The 21,322-nt window shown below is 44.5% G+C and overlaps 2 protein-coding genes across 4 annotated transcripts; both read right to left on the bottom strand.

Moving 5' to 3' along the window:
• Positions 1 to 3,247: 3,247 nt before the first annotated feature.
• On the bottom strand, positions 3,248 to 7,542 carry LOC116924544 (uncharacterized protein K02A2.6-like). Its single transcript, XM_045174963.1, is given in 2 exon segments — positions 3,248 to 4,942; positions 4,945 to 7,542. Coding segments are annotated over 2 exon segments (1,389 nt in total). The 5' UTR covers positions 5,360 to 7,542; the 3' UTR covers positions 3,248 to 3,968.
• Positions 7,543 to 14,356: 6,814 nt separating this feature from the next.
• On the bottom strand, positions 14,357 to 20,643 carry LOC116925791 (GATOR complex protein WDR59). Of its 3 annotated transcripts, none has more exons than XM_032932552.2 (24): positions 20,368 to 20,643; positions 20,233 to 20,296; positions 20,122 to 20,171; positions 19,891 to 20,026; positions 19,630 to 19,834; positions 19,280 to 19,563; positions 19,034 to 19,184; positions 18,898 to 18,977; positions 18,725 to 18,797; positions 18,328 to 18,669; positions 17,990 to 18,192; positions 17,757 to 17,935; positions 17,349 to 17,476; positions 17,067 to 17,103; positions 16,798 to 16,999; positions 16,497 to 16,672; positions 16,227 to 16,424; positions 16,033 to 16,156; positions 15,618 to 15,641; positions 15,253 to 15,424; positions 15,101 to 15,191; positions 14,941 to 15,037; positions 14,714 to 14,867; positions 14,357 to 14,656 (listed from the first exon to the last, which is right to left on the bottom strand). In XM_032932552.2, coding segments are annotated over exons 1-24 (3,312 nt in total). In that variant the 5' UTR covers positions 20,370 to 20,643; the 3' UTR covers positions 14,357 to 14,516. The 3 variants fall into 3 exon arrangements, with proteins under 3 accessions (XP_032788443.1, XP_045030602.1, XP_032788444.1); XM_045174667.1 differs by having other exon boundaries at positions 18,349 to 18,669; positions 20,368 to 20,642; XM_032932553.2 differs by lacking the exon at positions 15,618 to 15,641 and having other exon boundaries at positions 20,368 to 20,642.
• Positions 20,644 to 21,322: the final 679 nt, after the last annotated feature.

The raw sequence follows: 21,322 nt of genomic DNA, 5'->3' as shown, positions 1-21,322 counted from the left end.
CCCAGGTCTCCCCTAAAGGCCGAAGTTGTGACGTGTAAAATAAATAAGGATAAAATTCATGCATTTTCTAAAAGATTAGATTCTTTTTTAAAGAATCATTGATTAGAATCATTTTTTTTGAAAAATGACAAAATCAGAATAAAAAATCAAACCAAAATTAGGTTAGAATAAAAAATCGGGAAATCAAAAAAAATTTATTCGAATAACTGATTCGAATCAAATTTTGATTGGAATCAGTAACGACTGTGACGAATTGGTTAACGAAAAAAATACTGATTGAGCTCAATTTAGGTTCAGGTTGAGCTCACACCCTCGCATCATAGGTTCGAAGACTGCTTGCAGATTGATATAAACAAGCAAAAGCTAACGTGCTGAATGCTCTTTCAAATAAGAACCACTCCCTCAAGCGATTGGCAGTTGAAAATTTTATGGCAATCAGATAATGGGGCTGTCCATGTATTACGTAACGCGATGAGAGGGGGGAGGGGGGGAGTTGCGAAAAGTGTTACGGAATGCTACAGAGGTAGGGGGGAGGTTTCAAAACGTTACGTAGCAAATAAGAAATTTTTTTTTAATTAAAAAAAATTTTTTTATTGTGGTAACAAAATCAATTTCCAATGCTAAAATGTAACTCAAATGATTCTACAGTTTAGTCTTTTGATTCCTACGATTAAACACAGGAAATGCAATAACTCTGATTGCTGATCTCGTTAAGAATGCTTGAGCAAAAAAGTCAGGGGGATGTCGAAATAGAATTTCAATGATTGTCGTCATTGCATTTCAGACTTTGCGTGATGACAGTCATCATTTAGCGAGCTCTTTTTCAATACAAAATGGATAAAAACAAATTATATACTTCTCCTTTCCAATCGTACTGTACAGGAATATTGTTTCGTTAAATGCCATAAAATAAGTAACTATTTGTTCATCATTGATTGATCTAGCAACCGGAGAAACTTCACAACATATTAACATATTCAGCAAATCAAACCTGAGAAAAAATCTAGTATTAACCGCTAATTTCAGAAACGGTAACGTATGTTGCTTTCCAATCTTAACACTATCGTGCAAACAAAACAACCCCATAAATCTTACCTTTATTAATTGTTTCCTCTCATTTGTCTTCCTGGCTATATTTTTTATATTATGTAACGTTGAGGCTTATCCTAGCAAAACTAAGCAAGTTTGCCAAAAGCATATTACCGAAGTGTGGAACGGAATCAAGAAGGATGCCGACTTGCCCCCAAAAATTGAATCATTACAAATCATATTCAATCATTACAAATCTTTGGCAGCCAAGAAGAAAGGAGCCTTGTGCAATTTCTGGGGAACTTTACCGAAAAAATCCGAAGCATCGGATTTTGAAAAAACAGTATCGCAAATTACCATTGAATTTTCCCCAGACTCTCATCAATTTTATGAACCCATTAGCAGTGGTGACGAAAAAGATACTCTAGTTGCTAACGATTAAAGCAGCTCGGTAGCTACAAGCGCGAAAAATGTTATAAAAGCTAAAGTTCAAGACGAAATAAAGAAAGAAATCGGATTGATCAATGGAGATCTGGTAGGCTTGTATAAAAGACGATCGGGTGGCCAACTTACTGGAGATCAGAAAGTCGAATTGAAAAAAAAAAAGAAAAGAAAAAGATAATCTAGAAGATTTGCGAAAGAAAAAAGTTGATGCCCAAAAACGCCAACAAAAGTTTAGAAATGAGCGGAAGAAAACACTGGCTAAACTGTGTGAAACTAATCAAGAGATATCGAAGGCGTGGAAAGTAAGAGACAAAATCGGACGTCCTCGATTAGAAATTGAACAACCAGATTTACTGAAAGCCATTGTTGACATTGCGTTACATGGTTCAGCCGCGCACGAAAAACGACGCAGTGATGTTTACCGAAGCATAAAGACTTTGCAAGAGCTAACTGACTTATTGGTATCTGATAAATTCAAACTAAGTCGCAGTGGAGTATATCTTCGCTTACTACCAAAAGAAGCTCCAACTTGGACTTGGAAGGAAAGAGGCACGTTGAAACCGTCCCCGTTTGTTGGATTCGTGCACAAAACGACGCTCATTCAAAACATATTGATATGCATTTTTGCACTGCGACTATTAAACATCTCGAAGAACTCAAGTCCATACTGGGCCCTAACGATTTTTTTAAAAGCCAAGATGACAAATCACGATTTCCCATTGGTCTAACGGCTGTAAATAAACCGGCTCCGTTATTTATGCACGTAGAATACAGAGTAAGCTTGCCCGACCATGATTGGGTTGTGGCCTCAAAACACAAGCTTATTCCGTCAGTGTATGCAGCAATTGAAATTAAACAAAATAGAATCGGAAATCCTGAAAGCGTGACATATTCTGGCCCCACATATGTGGCTATTCGCTCTGGCAAGCACGCATCGTTGTCCGCTTTGGCTCATGGTATTGATTTTGATAAACTTCAGCTTCCGGAATTTGATTTCTTTTCCAAGTCTGGAATCGATAAATCGACCAAACCTGTTAATATTTTCACCGTCGACGGCGGCCCCGACGAAAATCCTCGATATCAGAGGGTTATCCAATTTGCCATTCATCACTTTGAAAAACATAAATTGGATGCTATTTTCATTGCAACGAATGCCCCGGGCCGCAGTGCTTTTAATCGGGTTGAGAGGCGTATGGCGCTATTAAGTAAAGAATTGTCAGGTGTCTTCCTTCCTCAAAAGCACTACGGCAGTCATCTTGATAGTCAAGGCCGACAAGAAGAAAGAACTGGAAAACTTTGGGTTTGTTGGGCAAACTTTGGCAGAAATTTTGTCTTCAAAGAATATCGACAACTTTCCAACTATTGCCAACTATATTGATCCCAAAAGTTCTGAGCTAAAAGTGGAAAATTTGGTGAAGAGAGATTCGAAATGGTTTTCTCAGCACGTGCGAACTAGTCAATACTTTACACAGATTGTAAAATGCCTGGATGTGACTTGCTATGCGAAGCCAAGAAATTCTTATTTCACCGTCGTTCCTGGGCGTTTTATTCCTCCCCCAATCCGTATTGGTCAATCTGCTGATGGCCTTGTGGTTCCTGAAAGAACGGACGTTTAAATACACAAGTTTCCCTTGTTGTTCGCTACCCAAGTGATTCGGTTTGACGAGATTCTTCCAAGATCATGTTGGTCATTTAAAACGATGCCATACGATTTATTTTGCCCATCGGTTCAGACTGTTTTAATGGTCGTTGCTGCAAAATTTGTTATGAAAAGTTGCTATGCAAGAGAAAGAAGAACACGCAGATTGGGTTGACGAGGACGACCTCGATGTCACTGGTACAATTCTGCCCCAAGAAGACGACGGAGATGACCACTCGATGCCAGTTATGACTATGGAAGAACATTTTACTGGTGCCTGGGAGGAAGAAAATTAAACTTTTCCCTTCAGTTCAGGTTGATAGCCTACTCTGCTCTTGCATTCGTCTTATTTTGAGCCTATCTAAGGGTGTGTGCCATGTTCCATAAAATAAATGGGCTTTAATAAAAAAAATTTTGTATTTTTCATTCTTAAATTAACTAGGGGGGTTCAGTATTTTACATGGGGGCTGTCTCTTTTTTTGTAACGATCTGTAACAAGGGGGAAACGGGGTATCCAAAATGGGGAAAATCGCCAAAAAGAGAATTTTTACATGCCGCTGCAATGATATTCAGTGTCAAGAATAATTGCAGCGGTATTAAAATATTTCCCACCGTTTGGGTACGTCGGATATTTATGGAGACGGGTGTACTAGGCCAGTAGGACAGTAGGTCTGCTGACTGCTGTTTACTGAAAGCTGAAGCCCTGCCCCTGAATTCAATGCTGTCATGCTGAAAGCTGAATTTGCTGATACGCATATGCTTTATATCGTAATACCGACTGCAGTTAACGTTGCCAAATTTATTTTTAAAAATATTTTATTCGCTAAAACTAAAATAAGCCCATTTTGAAGCCAAATCATGGGAAAATTTTGGAAAAAGCCAGAAATAGCCAAAAAGCCAGAAAAAAACTAGAAAAGCCAATCGTCCAATTTTTAACCAAAAAAAAGCCAAAATGGCTCCAGAAAGCCACTTGTGGCAACACTGTTAGGCGGTCTGACAGGTCCATAAGCTCGCGCCACTTGCTGGCAAAGGCGGTGTGATGGGCCGGCAGGATGGATCGGATGGGGTGGCCAAAGACGATTTCAGCAGGCGACAGGCCGGCTTCGCGGGGAGTGTTGCGCCACTCCAGTAGGCCCTGCTGGAAGGCGTCGGTGTCCAGGTGGCCGTTCAGGGCTGCTTTTTGCACCAGATTCTTCATGGCTTTGCCGGCCGCCTCTGCATGGCCATTCGATTGAGGGTAATGGGGGGTCGAATTGACAGATGTTACGCCCCATTTCTCGAAGAAGGTCAAGGTTTCAGCAGACGTCTGATTAGTGCCGCCATCGGAACGAACGCGGGCGGGTACACCAAAATCAGCAAAACAACGCATGCACGACCGAATCACATCGTGGGAACAGAGATCGCGCTTTACAGATTCAAACACTGCGGGCAAACCAGACAAACGATTGGCATAGATAAGGTAATGGTTGCCGGCGTGACAAAAAATGTCAATGGAAATGTCCTCAAACACACATGATGGACTGGGATCGAAAATGAGAGGCTCGCGTTGAAGGCTGGGCAATGCCTTCTGGCATATTTCACACGCCCTGACCGTGTTGGTCATGTCGCTGGATAGGCCCAGCCAATAAACGAGTTGACGGGCACGACGTTTTGTGCGCTCGACGCCCTGATGAGCACTATGCAATTTTTGAAAAGTTTCAACACGCTTGGCGGAGGGGATCACGATACGGCTGTTGAACAACATCAGGCAGTCATCCCTCCACAAATCATTGCGAACTTTCCAAAAGCCGCGGATTGCGATCGGCAGCTCCTCTTGACGAGACGGGATCCATCCTGGATTGTGGCTATTAAGGCGTAATAATCTGCGTCTGACGATGCTGCAGAACGCAGATCGGCCAGTAATGGGTCCGGCAGGTGCAATGGTCCATCGTCCTCGTCCGATTCGATGGCTGCGACGATGTTGAAGACGGCAATGCGTGCCTGGGCGACGAGGCCGCTATCCAACAGATTTTCGGGCTTCGGATCAGCAACGGGCGCGCGAGAAAGCGCGTCAGGGATGGCGTGATCTTTGCCACGGCGCCAAATGGTTGGAAAGACACAACGCCGTAACTTTTCTTTTAGTCGTTGCAGAAGGGGGTTTTCGACGCAATCTAGTGTGTAACGATCTAAGATTGTTACTAGCGGTTGATGATCAACGGCGAGAGTGAATTTGGGTAGTCCGACAAGATAAAGATGGCACTTTTTCATGGCCTAAACCACCGCCAACAGCTCGAGCTTCCCCATGCCATAGCGGCTCTCGGTGTCCGACACGAATCGTGATCCGCATTGGATGAGCTTCCAATGGCTGCCCTGGCGTTGAAGCAAGATGTATCCAAGGCCGTTTTTTTCTCGATGCATCCGTCTGCAAAACGGTATCGGCCAATGGGTCAAAGTTGGCCAAGACAGGAGGGAATGTCAAGTGCGTTTGACGGTCTCAAAAGCTTCTTCTTGGTCAGCTGACCACATGAACTCATTGCCTTGGCGTAGGAGCGGTCTCAACGGACCAGCGGCATCGGCGATTTCGTCGGAAAAGTCGACCAGCTGACCAGCCAAACCAAGAAATGATCGCAGCTGAGTGATGTTGACCGGCCGTGGAAAATCAGCAATCGCTGATAGCTTTTCCGGGTCTGTGGCGACGCCGTCACTGCCAACTACATAGCCGGTGAAAGGTACCGAACTAGCTGCAAACTTGAATTTGGCTGCGCCGAGGGTGATTTGATTCTTACGGCACAGGATCAGAATCTCACGGACGGCACTGTAATGAGACGGCAGATCTTCGTGGGCGGACAACATGTCGTCGACGACGCAATGAAGATTGGGCAAATAACCCAGTGCTGCTGCCATCCTGCGGCAGAATTCATCACCTGTTGATGAGAGGCCCATCGGTCCACGCAAGAATTTGTATCGCCCAACGGGGTGATAATGGTGGTTAGGAGTTGGCTCTCTTCATCCAGCGGAATTTGCCAATATCCGTGTAGGGCATCGAATGTGCTTAACATTTTGGCACCACTCGTGATGCTCGCTACAGCATCTTTTGGAGAGACTAACGGGTAGTAAGGCCGTTTCACGTACCGGTTGAGTTTGGTCATGTCGACACAGATCCTCAACTTTCCGTTCGGCTCCCCGACGACTACCAGAGGATGAGTCCATGACGTCGGCTGGGTAACGGGAGCAATGATGTTGTTGGTCTGCATTTCATCCAGCAGGCCCTTCACCTTGTCACGCTGAGCGTATGGAATTGTTCTAGCGCCGCTTACTGCAAAAGGGACGGCGTCCGGCAGTAATTAAATCTACATTGGTGGGTCAGACATCGTTTTCAAAGGACCCTCCTTGTCGAAGAAGTCTGCGAATTCGACCAAGAGCTCTTGTTTCAAGGCAGCTACGTCTGACATGTCGATTGGTCGAATTGGAGGTGGCAATTCGGCGGCGACGGTGTTGATCATGAAGGGTTCCGGGTAGCAGGGCGGAAAAAGAACTAGCTCGACGTAAACGAACCACGATAGCACCATTCCGTCATGCTCAGGACTGAATCAAACGGATGTGGTGTCCGATCTGCCTCTGTAGTGTAGCTGCAGTACAAGGCGGCCGGCACATTTCAGCGATGAGTTGTTTGCCGCTGTGAGGTTGTCGACGCCACGCTGCAACAGATTGTTGACATCCTCACCGAGTAATTGGAGAATCGCCATGCTGGCTACCGTTGCTTCAGCGCCAGTATCAGGAATGGCGGTGGCAGTGTAGAGGTGCTCACCCGACCGACTGTGAATGCCGACCTCGATGGTTGGAGCATGACGGGCAGCTGCGATATGTGCGAGGCAAATGCTAGCGAGTTTCTTGCAACTTGCAACTTGTTTCTCGCTCTTATCCTTATGCTTTTCAAAAACCGTCGAAAAATGGCCTGATTTGCCGCAACTATGGCAATCTCTACCCTTGGCTGGGCAATCCTTGCCGGCATCATGAGGGGGATGACCACAATTTCCACACTTGGGTCTATCTTTGTATTCTCCACGGCGGAGTGAATGAGTGCGGGATCGATTTCCCTTTTCATCTGGCTTTTTCAACACGTTGACTGAAGTGGCACCAGAACGGCTCAACAATGACTCGTTTTTGCAAGTGCTTCTTCACTGCGGCATAAGTCAACTGCTGTCTGTAACGATGGGAGCGGTGCAATAGCAAGCAGTTTTTTGCGCACCTCCTGGTAACAGATGCCACTCATGACACGCGTTGTCCTACGTTGATCAAAGCAATGTCGGCACAATTCGGGGCACTTGGCTATGCGCTACAAACCAATATAGAACTCATCGAAAGTTGCGCTGCGTTCCTGACGATATTCTTTAAACTCAAAGCGATCTAAAGCTAAACGGCGGTTCTTTCTAACGTGACGCTCGATCTTTGCAAGGATTTATTCTGTCGATAGGAGGTCATAAGGGGAGATATCGAGTACCATCTCGACCGTCTGCAGCATTTCTAAGGAGAGAGTCATGCAAGCTTGTTCGCGTTTCGGATATTCAGCAATCCGTTGAAGATTACAAAAATCGTCCCATTTGTTGCGCCAAGTAAAAAAGTCACGGTAGGAAATATCACCCGCCATCTTGTCTAAACACGACACGTTGATTGGGCAGCGACACTCGCGATCACGATAACGCTCGAGTTCTTCTGGCACTTCACTATGGCGTCTCGGACGAACATCGAATCGACGATGACGATCTTCCTCCATGTGAGCCTCATGCTCTGAGTCATGGGCCGATTTTTCGCGTTTAATGGCCGTTCGGAATAGCTGACTTTGCCTTTGCACCAAAGCGATGAGATGAGCGTGAGAGAGGAGCTGGATTTTGTCTTCGGGAATGTCGATGACCATGTAGTCCTGTGACACATCCCCAGCACTGCCGATGGCAGACATTTTGGCAGATGTAGATGGATAAAACCACGTGGGGAATACGAGTTCGAAAACTGTCCAAGATGGCGGCCAACACGTGAGCCACACGAGGAAAACGCACTAAAAAAACGCTCACTTTGACAAGGTAGAATTAAAGCACTTGAGTCAAAATAAGTGGTAAAGTTACCAACTGCGCCATGTGATGATCGCACGGAGATCAAGAAATAGATCGAGGTCCGAGTAAACCAGCTGTATAGAACATCGAGAGGGGATCAGACACCGAACAGGCGAGATGTAGCGACAAGACTGACTGCTCGAAGGCCGGAGAGAAGTAGGCCGACATCAACCGCAAGGGGGCTCAAGTGTCTGTCTACAGGCATTGACGAGGGGGGGGGGTACGCTAGGGCCTAGGCGGAGACTATAACATATTACCAAAAGTTGAAGCAGCATCTGCAGACCTCTAGGGAAACCAGGGAACTCCTCTAAAGGAGCCCAGCTCCGGGAGCTCACCCGATGGAGACTCATCTAACGCAGATTCGGGGTAGCGTTTTATACCATCGCGCGAATTACTCCCCTTCCGGACTGCGCATCTGCGTATCTTTCTTAGAGCGGGCTTCTCCTGACAATTTCTTCACCACAGTCGCAGCGTTGTCCAAGGAGCGGAAGAACTCATCTTTTCGAAGAGATAACCAATGTCCCTTTTCACCAGCGACAATGTATGGACGGCCCCTAAACTGGGGTAAAAAGATAGATAGATTAAGAAACGCCCATATAACTACTACAACCTATATAAACAACAAATATACACATACACACACACACACACAAAATATACGTACAAAATATATTGTAGCGCCAATTTACTTTGTCGTTTAGTGCCGGATGCTAAGAGATGCAAATGTACGATGTCAATGGTCTTTGCCACTCTGGCCGGATGTCAGAGGACTCAAAAGCCCATCTATGACCGGCCAGAGGGTCATTCCAATGTAGTGATTCAGCAGGAATTGATTAAGGATGAGGTCGACAAGATGCTTAAGCAGGGGGTTATAGAGCCTGCTCAAAGTCTGTGGTCATCGCCATCGTCCTGGTGAAGAAAAAGGACGGAAAGTGGCGATTCTGCATTGACTACAGGCGGCTGAATGAAGTGACAACGTAAGATGTTTACCCACTCCTGCGCATAAACGATGCACTGTCCAAATTGGAGACGCGGCTCTGTTTAGTGTTGTAGACCCTCAGAGCGGGTACTGGCAGGTGCCAGTCGCGGAAGCTGATAAGCCGAAGACAGCTTTCGTTACACCAGATGGCCTGTACCAGTTCCGAGTAATGCCGTTTGGGGTATGCTCAGCTCCGAGCACATTCCAACAGCTAATAGATAGGGTGTTGGCAGGGTTGAAGTTGACTGATTGCCTGGTCTACATTGATGATGTGGCCATCTTTGGAAAAGATGCCAAAGAGCATTTGAAGAGACTAGGAAAATCTTATCGTGCTTCCGAAAGGCCAATTTAAAGCTGAAGATGGAAAAATGTGGCATCGGGAACCAGCGTGTGCGGATGCTGGGTCACGTGGTAAGCAAGGCCGGAATCAAACCTGATCCGGAGCACTGTAAAGCTATAGAAATGTTCCCGGGGCCGAACCTTAATGCAAATGAAAAGGCAAAGAGGAAGTTGGTGAAGAGCTTTGTAGGCCTATGCTCATTTTACCGCAAGTTTTTTCCGAACTTCGCCCAGGTGGTGAACCCGCTTACGGTAATGGAAGGTAAAGGGGTTTTTCGTTGGGGAGAGCCGGAACGGAACGGTTTTGCCGAGCTGAAGGCTGCGCTGGTGAAAGCAGCACAGCTTGCTCTTCCGGATTATTCAAAGAATTTCGAAGTGCATCCTGATCCCTGTGATTACGGCATAGGGGCGGCGCTGATGCAAGAAAGAAACGGGCACCCCATGCCGATTTGTTTCGTCAGCAGAGTGTTAAACAAGTCGGAGAGAAATTACACGATAACGGAAGAAGAGTGCCTCGCCATTGTATGGGCTGTAAAGAAGTTTCGGCCATACATTTTAGGTACGAAAATTGTGGTAAAAACCGATCATCATGCCTTATGTTGGCTGATGACCAAGAAGGAGCTAAGCGGCCGGCTTGAGAGATGGAGTTTGTCGTTGCAAGAGTACGACATTTCCATCCAATACAAGAAAGGAAGCTTGCACGAGGACGCAGATGCCCTATCGCATTACCCTATACAAGAAAGGGGTGAGTAAGAGCAGGCGGTGGCCATCCCAGTCGCTGTCACAGGCTTGGATACGCGGTCTTGGTCGGATGGTCAAGACCGGGTGAGGCAGTGGCGATGGATCAAGCAAGTAATGATCAAGAATGGCTCCACCCAGTACGGAAACTTCATGCTGAAGGAGGACTTGCTGTACCTGAGAACAATCAGGTTCGGGCAGGGGTTTGATCGGCTTTGTGTGCCACCGAAAAGTCGTAAGGAGGCATTGTCGTGGGTTCATGATGAACCCACGGCTAAGCACCTGTGGCAAACAAACACTCTGGAGAGAGCTAGGAATAGATTTTTTTGGCCAAAAATGGACAGGGCGGTTACCCCTTATGTCCAAAGCTGCAAGAGTTGCCATACCCGGAAGCCGGATCAAGGGAAGAAGAAGGGGCTTATGGAGATAACGCAGGAGGGAAAACTCTTTGAGCGTATCGGCATTGATGTCCTTGGCCCGTTCCCGCGATCACGAAACGGGAACACAAACATCGTTGTGGCGGTGGACTACCTTACGAAATGGGTAGAAGCCATGGCCTTGCCGGATGCCACGACCCGACAAATTGCAAAATTCTTCGTCGAGGACCTAGTGGTACGACACGGATTTCCACGGGAATTTACCTCGGACCAAGGGAAGTGTTTTACGGCTTAATTCCCCCGTGAAGTGTTGGCCCTGTTGCGACTGTCACATCGCATGACATTGCCTTACCACGTTCCAACCACACACCTTTCATGATGGTGTATGGAAGGGAAGCGGTGATTCCAGCGGATCTGCTGGCGGCGACGGGGCCAAGCAAGCCGAAGCTCGTCGGTGCAGAAGACCTAATGAAGGCGATGATGGAGCTTAGAGAAGACGTAAAGGACCGGCTGGCCATGGTACAGCAACGTCAGAAGACGCAGTGCGATGCCAGAGTCAGTGCAGCACCAGTGTACGAGCCCGGAGACCTAGTGTTAATTTTTCGCCCGCAGCGGAAGAAGGGGCTCGCAGAAAAGTTACTGCATCAATACGTGGGGCCCTACAAAGTGATCAGGCAGGTCACTGAGTTGAACTACGAACTTCGGAAACTAGTGGAAAAAACTTTTGTGGTGCATGTGTCGCAAATGAAGAAGTTTGTTGTGGAATCGGACCAGGAGTCCGATAGCGACGAAGAAGTTAAGAAGCTAGAGCATGCCGACCCCAACTTGGATGATGAGCCTGCCGACACTGGCTCGGAAGAAGCACGCGCGGAAAATGAAGAGGGTATGGCGTGTGCCGAAACCGACATGGGTGAGACGCCTGAAGCTGACACTGGGGTGACAACCGACGCCAGCACTGCTGCGGTAGCTGTGGAGCCGCCAGCCAGGAGAGAAAAGGGGAGAATGAGACGCCGGCCATTAGAGCCAATAGCCGAAATGGACAAAGGCCTACAAGATGGAAAGGATTCCGCGGTCCCAGCAGCAACGGAATCACCAGCGGGTCGTCCGAACAGGAAGAAACGGACACCCAGTTGGATGAAGAACATGCTGTTCTTCACCTTGGTCTGGGTCGTAGGCCAAATGGTTCAAGCAGAGGAAATTAGAGGGAAGTACGTTGCGACCGAAGGAGCAGTGTTTCATCCCGAAGGTACTTTGGCCCTGGGTGGCTCGGAATAGGTAGTTATCTATGGTGTGCCCACTAAGTGAGCTGAACAAGTAATTAAATTTGTCATCGCTTGGGTAGAAAATATGGCGCGTGCGTTTGACAAAGCAATCACGGGGAATTTCCCTATGGAAGTCACCCCGTTTTTGGAAGGTAACTTCGGAGCGCTGGAGGCAGGAATTTCGAAAGCTCGAACGAGCTCTGAAAGGCGATGGAACCAGGCGGAAGCACGGGCTGTTTGACGGAGATTGCCAACTGCTTAACTGGCTCTTCGTGACCGCTATGCCAAAAGACATGGAATCATTGCAGTCGAGGCTCGAGTCATTTGACAAGAAAGGTCTGGAGGTGGTACACCTTCTCCAGGAGCAGGCGACCCTGTTAAATGTGACCATGGGGCACCTGGCGGAGCATGAGTCCGAAATCAGTGCTCTCATGGCGGCGGCGGGTCAGATGCGGAGAGAGCAGGCGCAGCTGAGAAAAGTCTTCAATGACAGCTGGACCCACCTTGCCAGAGAATGACTTTTCCTACAGAAGATAACGAGGTCTGTGGAAAAGGCAAATAGGGCGCTGGATTGGACGGCTCAAGTCTTGCACGGCTGGCAAACCGGCATAGCAGATGCAGCTATAGGGAGATGGTCACCACTCCTTTGTCCTCCAAATGTACTGGCTAAAGCGCTGAATTCGGTTCGACAGGCCTTGCCCCAAGGCTGGGGACTGACACCAGCATTGCAAGGAGGAAATGGTTGGAGAGCGTACCAGGAGGCCAGGGTGGAGGCGGCACTGGCGAACGGCAACGTTCATTTGTTCATTCATCTGTCGGTATTTTAATTTTTTAAGTTTAATTTTGCCTTGCAGATTTAATGTGTGTTTCTTATGCCGGTAGCCACCAGCAAAGAGGAGTCGGTATCCCACTCGTACGCGGAATTGGCTCCATACCTAGGGGTATCACCAGATCGGCAGCTGTTCGTCGAGTTCAACGTGGACGAAGTCCGGAAATGCGCTCCATACACGGGCAGTGTGTGCCCATTCTTGAAGCCGATTGACCGAAAAGGAAGGATGAAGAGCTACACGGCGGCTGTCTTTCTGCAGGAGCAGGAAGGAATCCAGAGGAACTGTCACCTAGACAGTAAGAAGTGGACCGGCATTGACCTGTTCTACATTGGAGGAAGGAAGTGGGGTTACGTTGGTAAAGGCAACGTAACCATAATGCTCCAGTGCACTGGAAAAAGGATCGGCGGAATTGACCTACCGCAAGTGCTGCCAGCAGCGGGGGTCATAAAAATCCCACGGTTGTGTTCGGCAACCTCGGATGAATGGGTTCTGCAAGCGAGCTTCCGACAGATGATGCCAGTGGATGTAACGAGCGTCATCGACGAGGAAGCTGCAGGGATGCTGAGTGGTCTATTGGCACCGGTGGTCGAGCAATCACAACCAGGGGCAAAGAGTCCCATCATGGAGGAAGCACCAGCCGCCTTAAGAAGACCTACGCGTATATACCTAGCGGGGACGAGTTCACACCTGAAAGCGGTCGGACGCCTACAACGGCAATGGGAAGAAGAGGAGAATGCCAAGCGTTATCCGTTTGAATAGTTGATCGGATGCTTGTTCCCGTTGCCAATGTTGGTGTACCTGTGGATCGTGTATCGGAGGCTGCGTAGTCACGTGGACGCCCTACTGTTGGCTCGTCTTAAGGAAGTGCGAGAGCCAGGAGAAGAGGATCAAGGCCAGCCTAGCCTGAATGCAGTCGCGTGAATATTGGTATTTAACCCGGATTATTTTTATCAAATGTTAAAGTAGAAAACATGGAGGACTCGGTAGGAGGGGGGATGTAGCGCCAATGTACTTTGTCGCTTAGCGCCGGATGCTAGGAGATGCAAATGTGCGATGTCAATGGACTTTGCCACTCTGGCCGGATGTCAGAGGACTCAAAAGCCCGTCTATGACCGGCCAGAGGGTCAGTCCAATGTAGTGATTCAGACTAGTTGTTAGTACTGTCAGTGCTGTTACTGTGTAATGCTGTGTGTGTGTGTCGTGTAAGCTGTCTATGACTAAATACATCCCTTAAACCCAGTGAATCTGTTACATGGTGGAGATGCTCCATCATGTGAACGATACTTTAGCGTTAGCGCCCCGGGTGTAACTCCTACAATTTTTTCATGTTAAGATAACTTTTAGAGAAATTTCTCTTCTGATAGAGGAAAAAAGAAAAAAAAATAGTCCTTACCAGTAAAAAGATATTTAAGTTTTCCTGAGACCCGTAGCGCCATAAGAATGCACTAAAAAACGGGGGTGTACCTAATCGTTTGGTGGGTACTGTATGTGACTGGGGTAATTTTTCTAATTCTGATCACCATTTGACTATGACAATACTCGACGCTATAGAAAAGGACGGCATGCTCCGAATTTGGGCTGCTTGCACAAATTCTGGGTGGTAATCGGAACGATATCTATAAGTAACTGAACTGTCAGAAACAACTTTATTGAATTCGTCATTCTCCGCACATTTATGGTTCAATTTAGTTTTCGTCAATCGAAAGATAAGTTTCTGAGCTCAAATGAAACTGATATTGTACCATTGCAATGGTTTGAATAGGAAATGGGTGTGTTCAAGATTTCTTTTGAACTAGATGGAAAATACAGTGTTATTTTCTAGTAAACAGTTACAGGCACATCCACTAGGACATTCGTTCTCTTCAGCGAACCAGTGCGCCATGCACCTACCGTGGCCTCCGTGTCCACATACGAGGCAAAAACTTGCAGAGCCTAAGAATTATTTAAGAAATGATATAATTTAAATTGGTTTGACAATCGCATTGAAACCTTTTACGACGACGCGGCATATAACGCAATTCAGCAACAGGCGCTTGCAAAGGGTACACTGAGGCCCTCTAACGGTTGTTCTACAGGGATTGCACTCAGTTACGAAATCCACGCCTCTATGAGGATCATTGGGGCTAGAGAGGTACTTCAACACCTAATGAAAAAAGTAATAAACTATGTATGTAAAAATAAAAGCGGGGAAGAGATTAAGATTTTCAGTTAGATACCAAAACCCGCGCCTCAAGAAGTCCCCATCGGTAAAGAATGTCAGCATAACACCGACGATAGTTATCAAATAATCCATTAAATTTTGGGTCGAGTAATCTTAAGATTAACACAAAACGTTAGTAAAAAAAATATTAGTGGTCAAAAAGTGCAAATAATGACCTTAAGTCTTTGTCTCTACACTCCTCGCTTCCCTCAATCCCATTTGTTGATGAAGTGCTAGTTGTGGGGTGTGGTAAGAATATTGAAGTAACTGAAGCAATTTTAACGATTAGTTGATTTTATTAATTGAACATTTACTGATGCCCTCTTACTTGGTAAAGGACGACCGTTTGATACAGGATTCATTCCAGGAGTTCCGAGACGGAAATCATCAAGAGAGTCAGACCACGAATTAGAACGGATTTGTTTTAAGCCTGTGACGAGGTTCCACCCATCCAAGGTTGTGTCTCCGGGGTGTATTGTGTGATATGGTGAGTCTCCTGGCTATTTAAATTAGAAAAAAATAAAATAAAAAATATATATATTAAAATTGAATACCGAAGTCCTTACGATCTGTTGGCTAGAAAAGAAGAAGGAAAAGAAGCTGAAAATCTAATTTTCTACTTATTGCTAGAAATTATCAGAAAAAAAAAAAGGAATTTTCAGGTTAAAAACCGTAAAGACAAGATATGCCTACCTTCAGCCCCCACCGTAAGTTGCGCTGTAGAAAAAAAGAATATTTATATCCAGCAGCCAGCATTCACAAGGTGCCAGCAGCACCAAAAAAATAAGCCAGTGTTAAAAAGAGGGATGTCTAGACAATTCACTGGCCACATTAAATAGCGATATTATTTAGTTAAAAGAGCATGACAAGCCAAATAGATTTCGAAAGGCTAACCGTATGTTTTCTTTCTTGAAGAAAAGACAATTCAGCTTGCGAGCAAAAAGCGAAAAGAAAAAGTAAGGAAAAGATTCAGAGCATAACACCAATGGAAGTCATCCCAACCGATTAACGACCAACAAAAATGCAAGACACACTTTAATTTGTAGAATTTAAATTGTTTGCCCCAAGCTTTGTTACACTAAACTATATGAAACAACTTGACGCTTACGCTTCCTGACTCGGACCGTGTTGTTTTCCGCCGGAAAACATCCTGACTTTCACACTTGTAGCCAAAGGCACAGCACAGCATGGCGACAGTTTGTATATCTCGTAATTTAACGTAATGGTCGATACTATAACACACGATGTCAAGCTGCTTTGTTAGGTTCACTTCAACAAAACTTGAAGAGGTAATATAGTTACATTGCATGAAGAAGCTTCCGACCAAATGGATTTTGAGCCCAAGGAGTTTCGGGGTCTTGTGTACGATTATCATTAACCAAGGTAGGGGTAGCCAGGAGAGCACCCAATGACCAAATGTGTGCCAAATCTTTTCTTCCAAATTGTGCTGCGATAGCTGCATTTTGGTTACACATCCATACCGTATCGGTATCACTAAAGCTGGTTGGAGGATAAAGGTTAAACATGATACAAGATGTGTAACGTGGTAAAAAGCATATAAAGATTACTAACACGTATCGTTCCGCTAACTCCAGCTGCAGGGGCATAAGTCCAGATGCGTCATAGATAGTTACCACTCCTACCACCTTATGGTGACGTGCCTCATGCGTGCCCCTTTTATTCTCGTCCGACGATGAACTATAAGAAGGAAGTCTGTTTTTCGTTTTCGATGTTCGAGATTTCTGCCTCTAAACGAGTAATAAAAATTAGATTAGTTTTCAATCGCCAATGATGTATTTGCTTGTAAACCAATTAAAATTGAAACACTTTTACTGAAAAATTTATGAAACTGATTATACATCACACAACTTACCCTATCTTGATTATAGAAAGATGAGATGCTGACAGATGGATCACCTGTGGGACTTTGAGCAACAGGTGGATACAATATTCCATACGGGGCCGTATTAGAAGAAGTGGTCATGTTATGTGGTGTCAAGCTCGAAGAATAAGCCTGGTTGACAGACAGGGAACGGGGCGTGGTCGAAGTATCCGAAGTTTTGTTATTTACACGCCTTGAATCATAATTAGTTTATTAGGTGGTAAACAATAGGCTTAATTAACTAGGAACACTCCAGGAACCTTAAATAGGACGGTCGACCGAAACAAATCAGCAGGCCTGCAAAATAAAAGGTATTATAAGAGTAATACATGTTCTGCCTAGAAAGGGCATTTCTCCTCTCCTCTGGCGATTTCTCCTTTTACTTTTTGGTCACATTTGGGAAGATAGACTTATCGAACCTTACTATTCACGTTACTCCCAAAAGTGCACTTGTGGATTGGCAAACATCAAAAATAATATTTTTGCCGCATTACGGCTTACGCAATATGTTTCGTTTTAATTTTTCTTGGGAAGGCTGTTACCTGTACTACAAAATCGTGCGCCAGAAGATCGAGGATAAGGGATGTTATGATCTTGATGATGAGTTAAAGTGCCAAACAAGCTAGCACTTTGCAGGAAACCTGAATGGCCAAGACCAGTTTGTGGTAGCCTGTTAAAAACATTCCGAGGTATCATTGGTTGTTAAAATGTTACCCTTCTGATTCTTGAATGAACTGCTTTAATAATCATTCTCTGCAATATAAACTCTATGCTTCTAAAATATAAGAACACCCGAAAAACATTACTACTAGTTTGGGCAAACACGAATTCTACTCGAAAGATTAGAACTTAGAAGAAAAAGTGTTGTGATTGACGATCTAAGGGACAATATTTAATAGCCTTTTTGTTATCATATTACTTCGACAATCAATAGTTGAAAAATGTGTTACCTAAAAGGATTATTTCCAGCCGTTGATGAATTAACAGGTAACGCCATAATTTTTGAGGATTCAGGTTCTGACTTGTCAACAGGCGCTAATTGATCGAGAGTACTAAGAAGCTGCTGTAGGACGAGTTCTAGAGACGGATGACCTTTTCGGCACGATAAAGTGGCAGTTTGTTTCAATACCTGAAATGCCTTAATGTCAAATACCATGTTATAATTAATATACGACGGGAGTACTTTAGTTATTCTGCATCTTCCATTAGCATCGAGGGTGGTTCCTTTTCCAATCAAAAAATTTGGAATCACCCCATCCGGATAAGGAGAAGGAATGGAAATGTGTAGCACAACTTGGTGTTTAGCTGTACGAATCACCGCTGTTAAACATCGTTGCACCTCGTCCACGTCGCAAACGCTGATTGAATTATCACTGCTAATGGAGCCTAAAAAAAAAAAAAAAAAAAGATAGGCGTAAGCCACATGCACGTTCCACACAAACGTGATTAGTATTGACAATTTGTTAACGGCGAAGTGACTGTTTTCGCCCGAGTGCTGCACGGTCTCTGACTGTAATTTACCTGTCACTGAGCCAATTTTACCTAAGGACTTAATCTGATCAACTTCCTTGCTGAATGAATAGTGTTCAGGCTGGGAAAGTGCTTCAATCCCAACATTGTTGCTGATGCCAGATTTCTTCTTTCGATGAGACGTAGGTGATAACGTGTTTGTTAGTACTGCTTGAGCGGCAGCGATTGAAGCGGCTACACTTTTGTGTCCAGCTAAGCGTAAGGAATCTGGTACGATTAACGTTGGCGCTAAACTACGATGAAGGTCCATATACGTTTCTTCTACAACTTCAAGTCCCATTTCAATTTCCTTGTCACTTTTAGAGGAAACGGCGTCGATGGCTAAAGTGGTAGCTATAGATAGGTTTTAGCATTGATCACAAGCTATGCTGTTGAACTAAAAGCTTACTTAAGACGTCAAAATTGGATTCGTTTTCTTCATACACAATTTGTGGCTGATTATCAGGTTCATAGCCACATAACTAGAGTTGGGGATCCAAATAAAAAAAATTTTACGCATTTATTGTATACATTCTTTTTAAAACGAAAAAAAAAAAAAAAGAAATTCGAAAGTTGCATTACTTTTTGAAGGTTAACATCCACTCTCCAGATTCTTAAGCTCTGGTCTTTCGACCATGTGATAAGTTGGTAATCATCGTCATCTAAGCCGAAACACAAAAATAATATATAATTGCTTATTTGAGACTTTTTTCTTTACCAGAACGTGGGGATTTCCAATCAAATTCAAGAACTAGATCGTTATTCCCAAGGAATGAATGAACGGGATTTGACAAGTCTGACAGACTCCACAGCAATAGACTATTTTCCCCTCGTCGTAATTGTGTTGTCATCATGCCTTCTCCGAATGGCTGTATAAAGAAAGGTAGGAAAAAAAGAAACGATAGTTCTTAACAAAAATAGGGATGGCTCCTAATGGTAATAGAAAAATAGTTCCATTTCTTACAGTAAACCGTGCACGCCAAACCGGAGAAACGGTTCTCAAGGCATTTTCAGCTATCCGAGGATTATTCACGTCAAAAAATTTGACGGTACAATCCTGACTAGAAGTAGCAAGTTGGTACTCCTGATTAGCACTCCAGTCGAGCCCGTGAATTTTGTGCAAATGTGCTGCTATGTATTGCACTGGGGAGCTAGCTTTGCGCCAGTCCCAAAGTCGAACATCTCCCTCATGCGCTGTTGCCAGCAGATGACCAGTAACTCGGTTCCAACGCACTTGGGTGGCTCCAACTAAAGAAAAATATTTCCAGGTCAAGAGATTGCTTCAAATTTTTACTGAGGATCACATTTAGTTACCTACTGCCGAAAGGGATACACTTGGTTTTCGAGGATCTCTAACATCCCAAATATTTATGTAAGTATCAACTGAACAAGATGCCAGGAGAGCTGGTTCAAAATGATGCCAATTTAAATCGCTGACTGCACGGGTGTGGAAACGAAGGCAATACATAGGAGTCAAATCAGTGGAATTCCAAGACAAAATTTCGGTTCGCTGATTGCTCTAAATTGGTAATTGTCATTATGTTCCCTCAAATCAGAATACCAGAAAGAAAATACCGATATGGCACATAAATGTGAATTGTATGAATGAGGATTCCATTCAGCTGATCCAACCTCCCATTTGCTTTGACGTGGGAATTTCTTAATTACAAATGTTGGATTTTCAACATCTATAATTGCTAAGCATCTTCGACTGGAAAATAAAACCGAATGAATCAAACCCAATTACAATTCATCATAGAGGTAAATAACTGTTCAGTACATGAATTAGAAGATAAACTATCTTACCCAGCCAATAGAACATATTGTCCAGAACTATTAACTGCCATAGTGCTTGCCTAAATAAAAAAAAAATAAATTTTTTTTTGTTTTTTTACTATAAAATAGGAAACTAAATGCCTGTAGATCTTTATGCTCCGCAACTACATATTCACTGCTCCACTTGGCTGTCATTCTGTTTTGCCTAGCATAATAAATATGGAATAGTTAACATTTAACTTTATTCAAACATCCTCAATGGCAAAGACCACTGACATTTAATTTGGTGAAGGAGATGATAATATCTAGAAAGGTAGCTCTATGGACTGCTGAGCTAAGTTTTACCAATCCACAATGGCAACTTTGTGTGATTTCATTTCTCGATTACTGTCCTCTTGAGACAGACTTTGTTTTTCCAAAGAAAAAATAAAATAAATCGGGAGCGAAAACAGTCTACTAAAGTGTCAAAATACGACTACTCGCACGCATTGATAGGAAGTGAGAACACAGCAAAGCAGACGATGTTGTTTGGATTGTAACACGGGTTGAGGCATGGACTACTCTATTGTTAAGGACGGGACTCTTTCCCTATCTTGCCTTGTTAAAGCAGAGTAATAGAATACTGGTGTAGCCACGCTTATGGCGGGCCCTCCCATTGCCTTTTTGGCCTGAAAGTCTTTCTGTCCCATAACGAAAGCGCCACAGCGGCTGTGTTGTGAACTTGTGATGTATTACGTTTTCGCTATGTTTTCGCTCATTTTCGTCGTCTGTACTTCAGAAAGTAAACAAAAAGCGGCTTAATTAATTAGTGTGAAAAAAAGTATGTATAAACATATGGGTTGTTATAACAATAACAACCCTTAAAACTCAATTAATAGGTGGCGTTACGGTTATGGGACACTTAAATCGATATCTTGCCTCATTTTCTCACAATCGATACGCGAAATTGGCAACAACTTTTGGGAAAAAATCCGAGAGGGGGAGTTAACATGGCCGTGGCTACACCAGTATTCTATTACTCTGGTTAAAGGGTGTCACTGTGGGCTATTTTCATGGAAAAATAAAAAATACGCCATTAAATGCAACTTTAAAAGGCGATTGTAATCATCTAATTTTTTCTTTATAAAACGTATCATTTAAGAAGATATTGCGATTTTAATTTTGGTAGGAGGGGGAATTGGGCGGGCCGCCGGTGCCATCTATCAACCAAAAATCGCAAGTTCTTGCTGAT

Source organism: Daphnia magna, linkage group LG6, assembly GCF_020631705.1.
Source record: "Daphnia magna isolate NIES linkage group LG6, ASM2063170v1.1, whole genome shotgun sequence".
In the NCBI taxonomy this organism is placed as follows: Eukaryota; Metazoa; Arthropoda; class Branchiopoda; order Diplostraca; family Daphniidae; genus Daphnia; species Daphnia magna.
The sequence above is the reverse complement of the archived record's forward strand: the minus strand, read 5'-3'. Positions and strand labels throughout refer to the sequence as shown.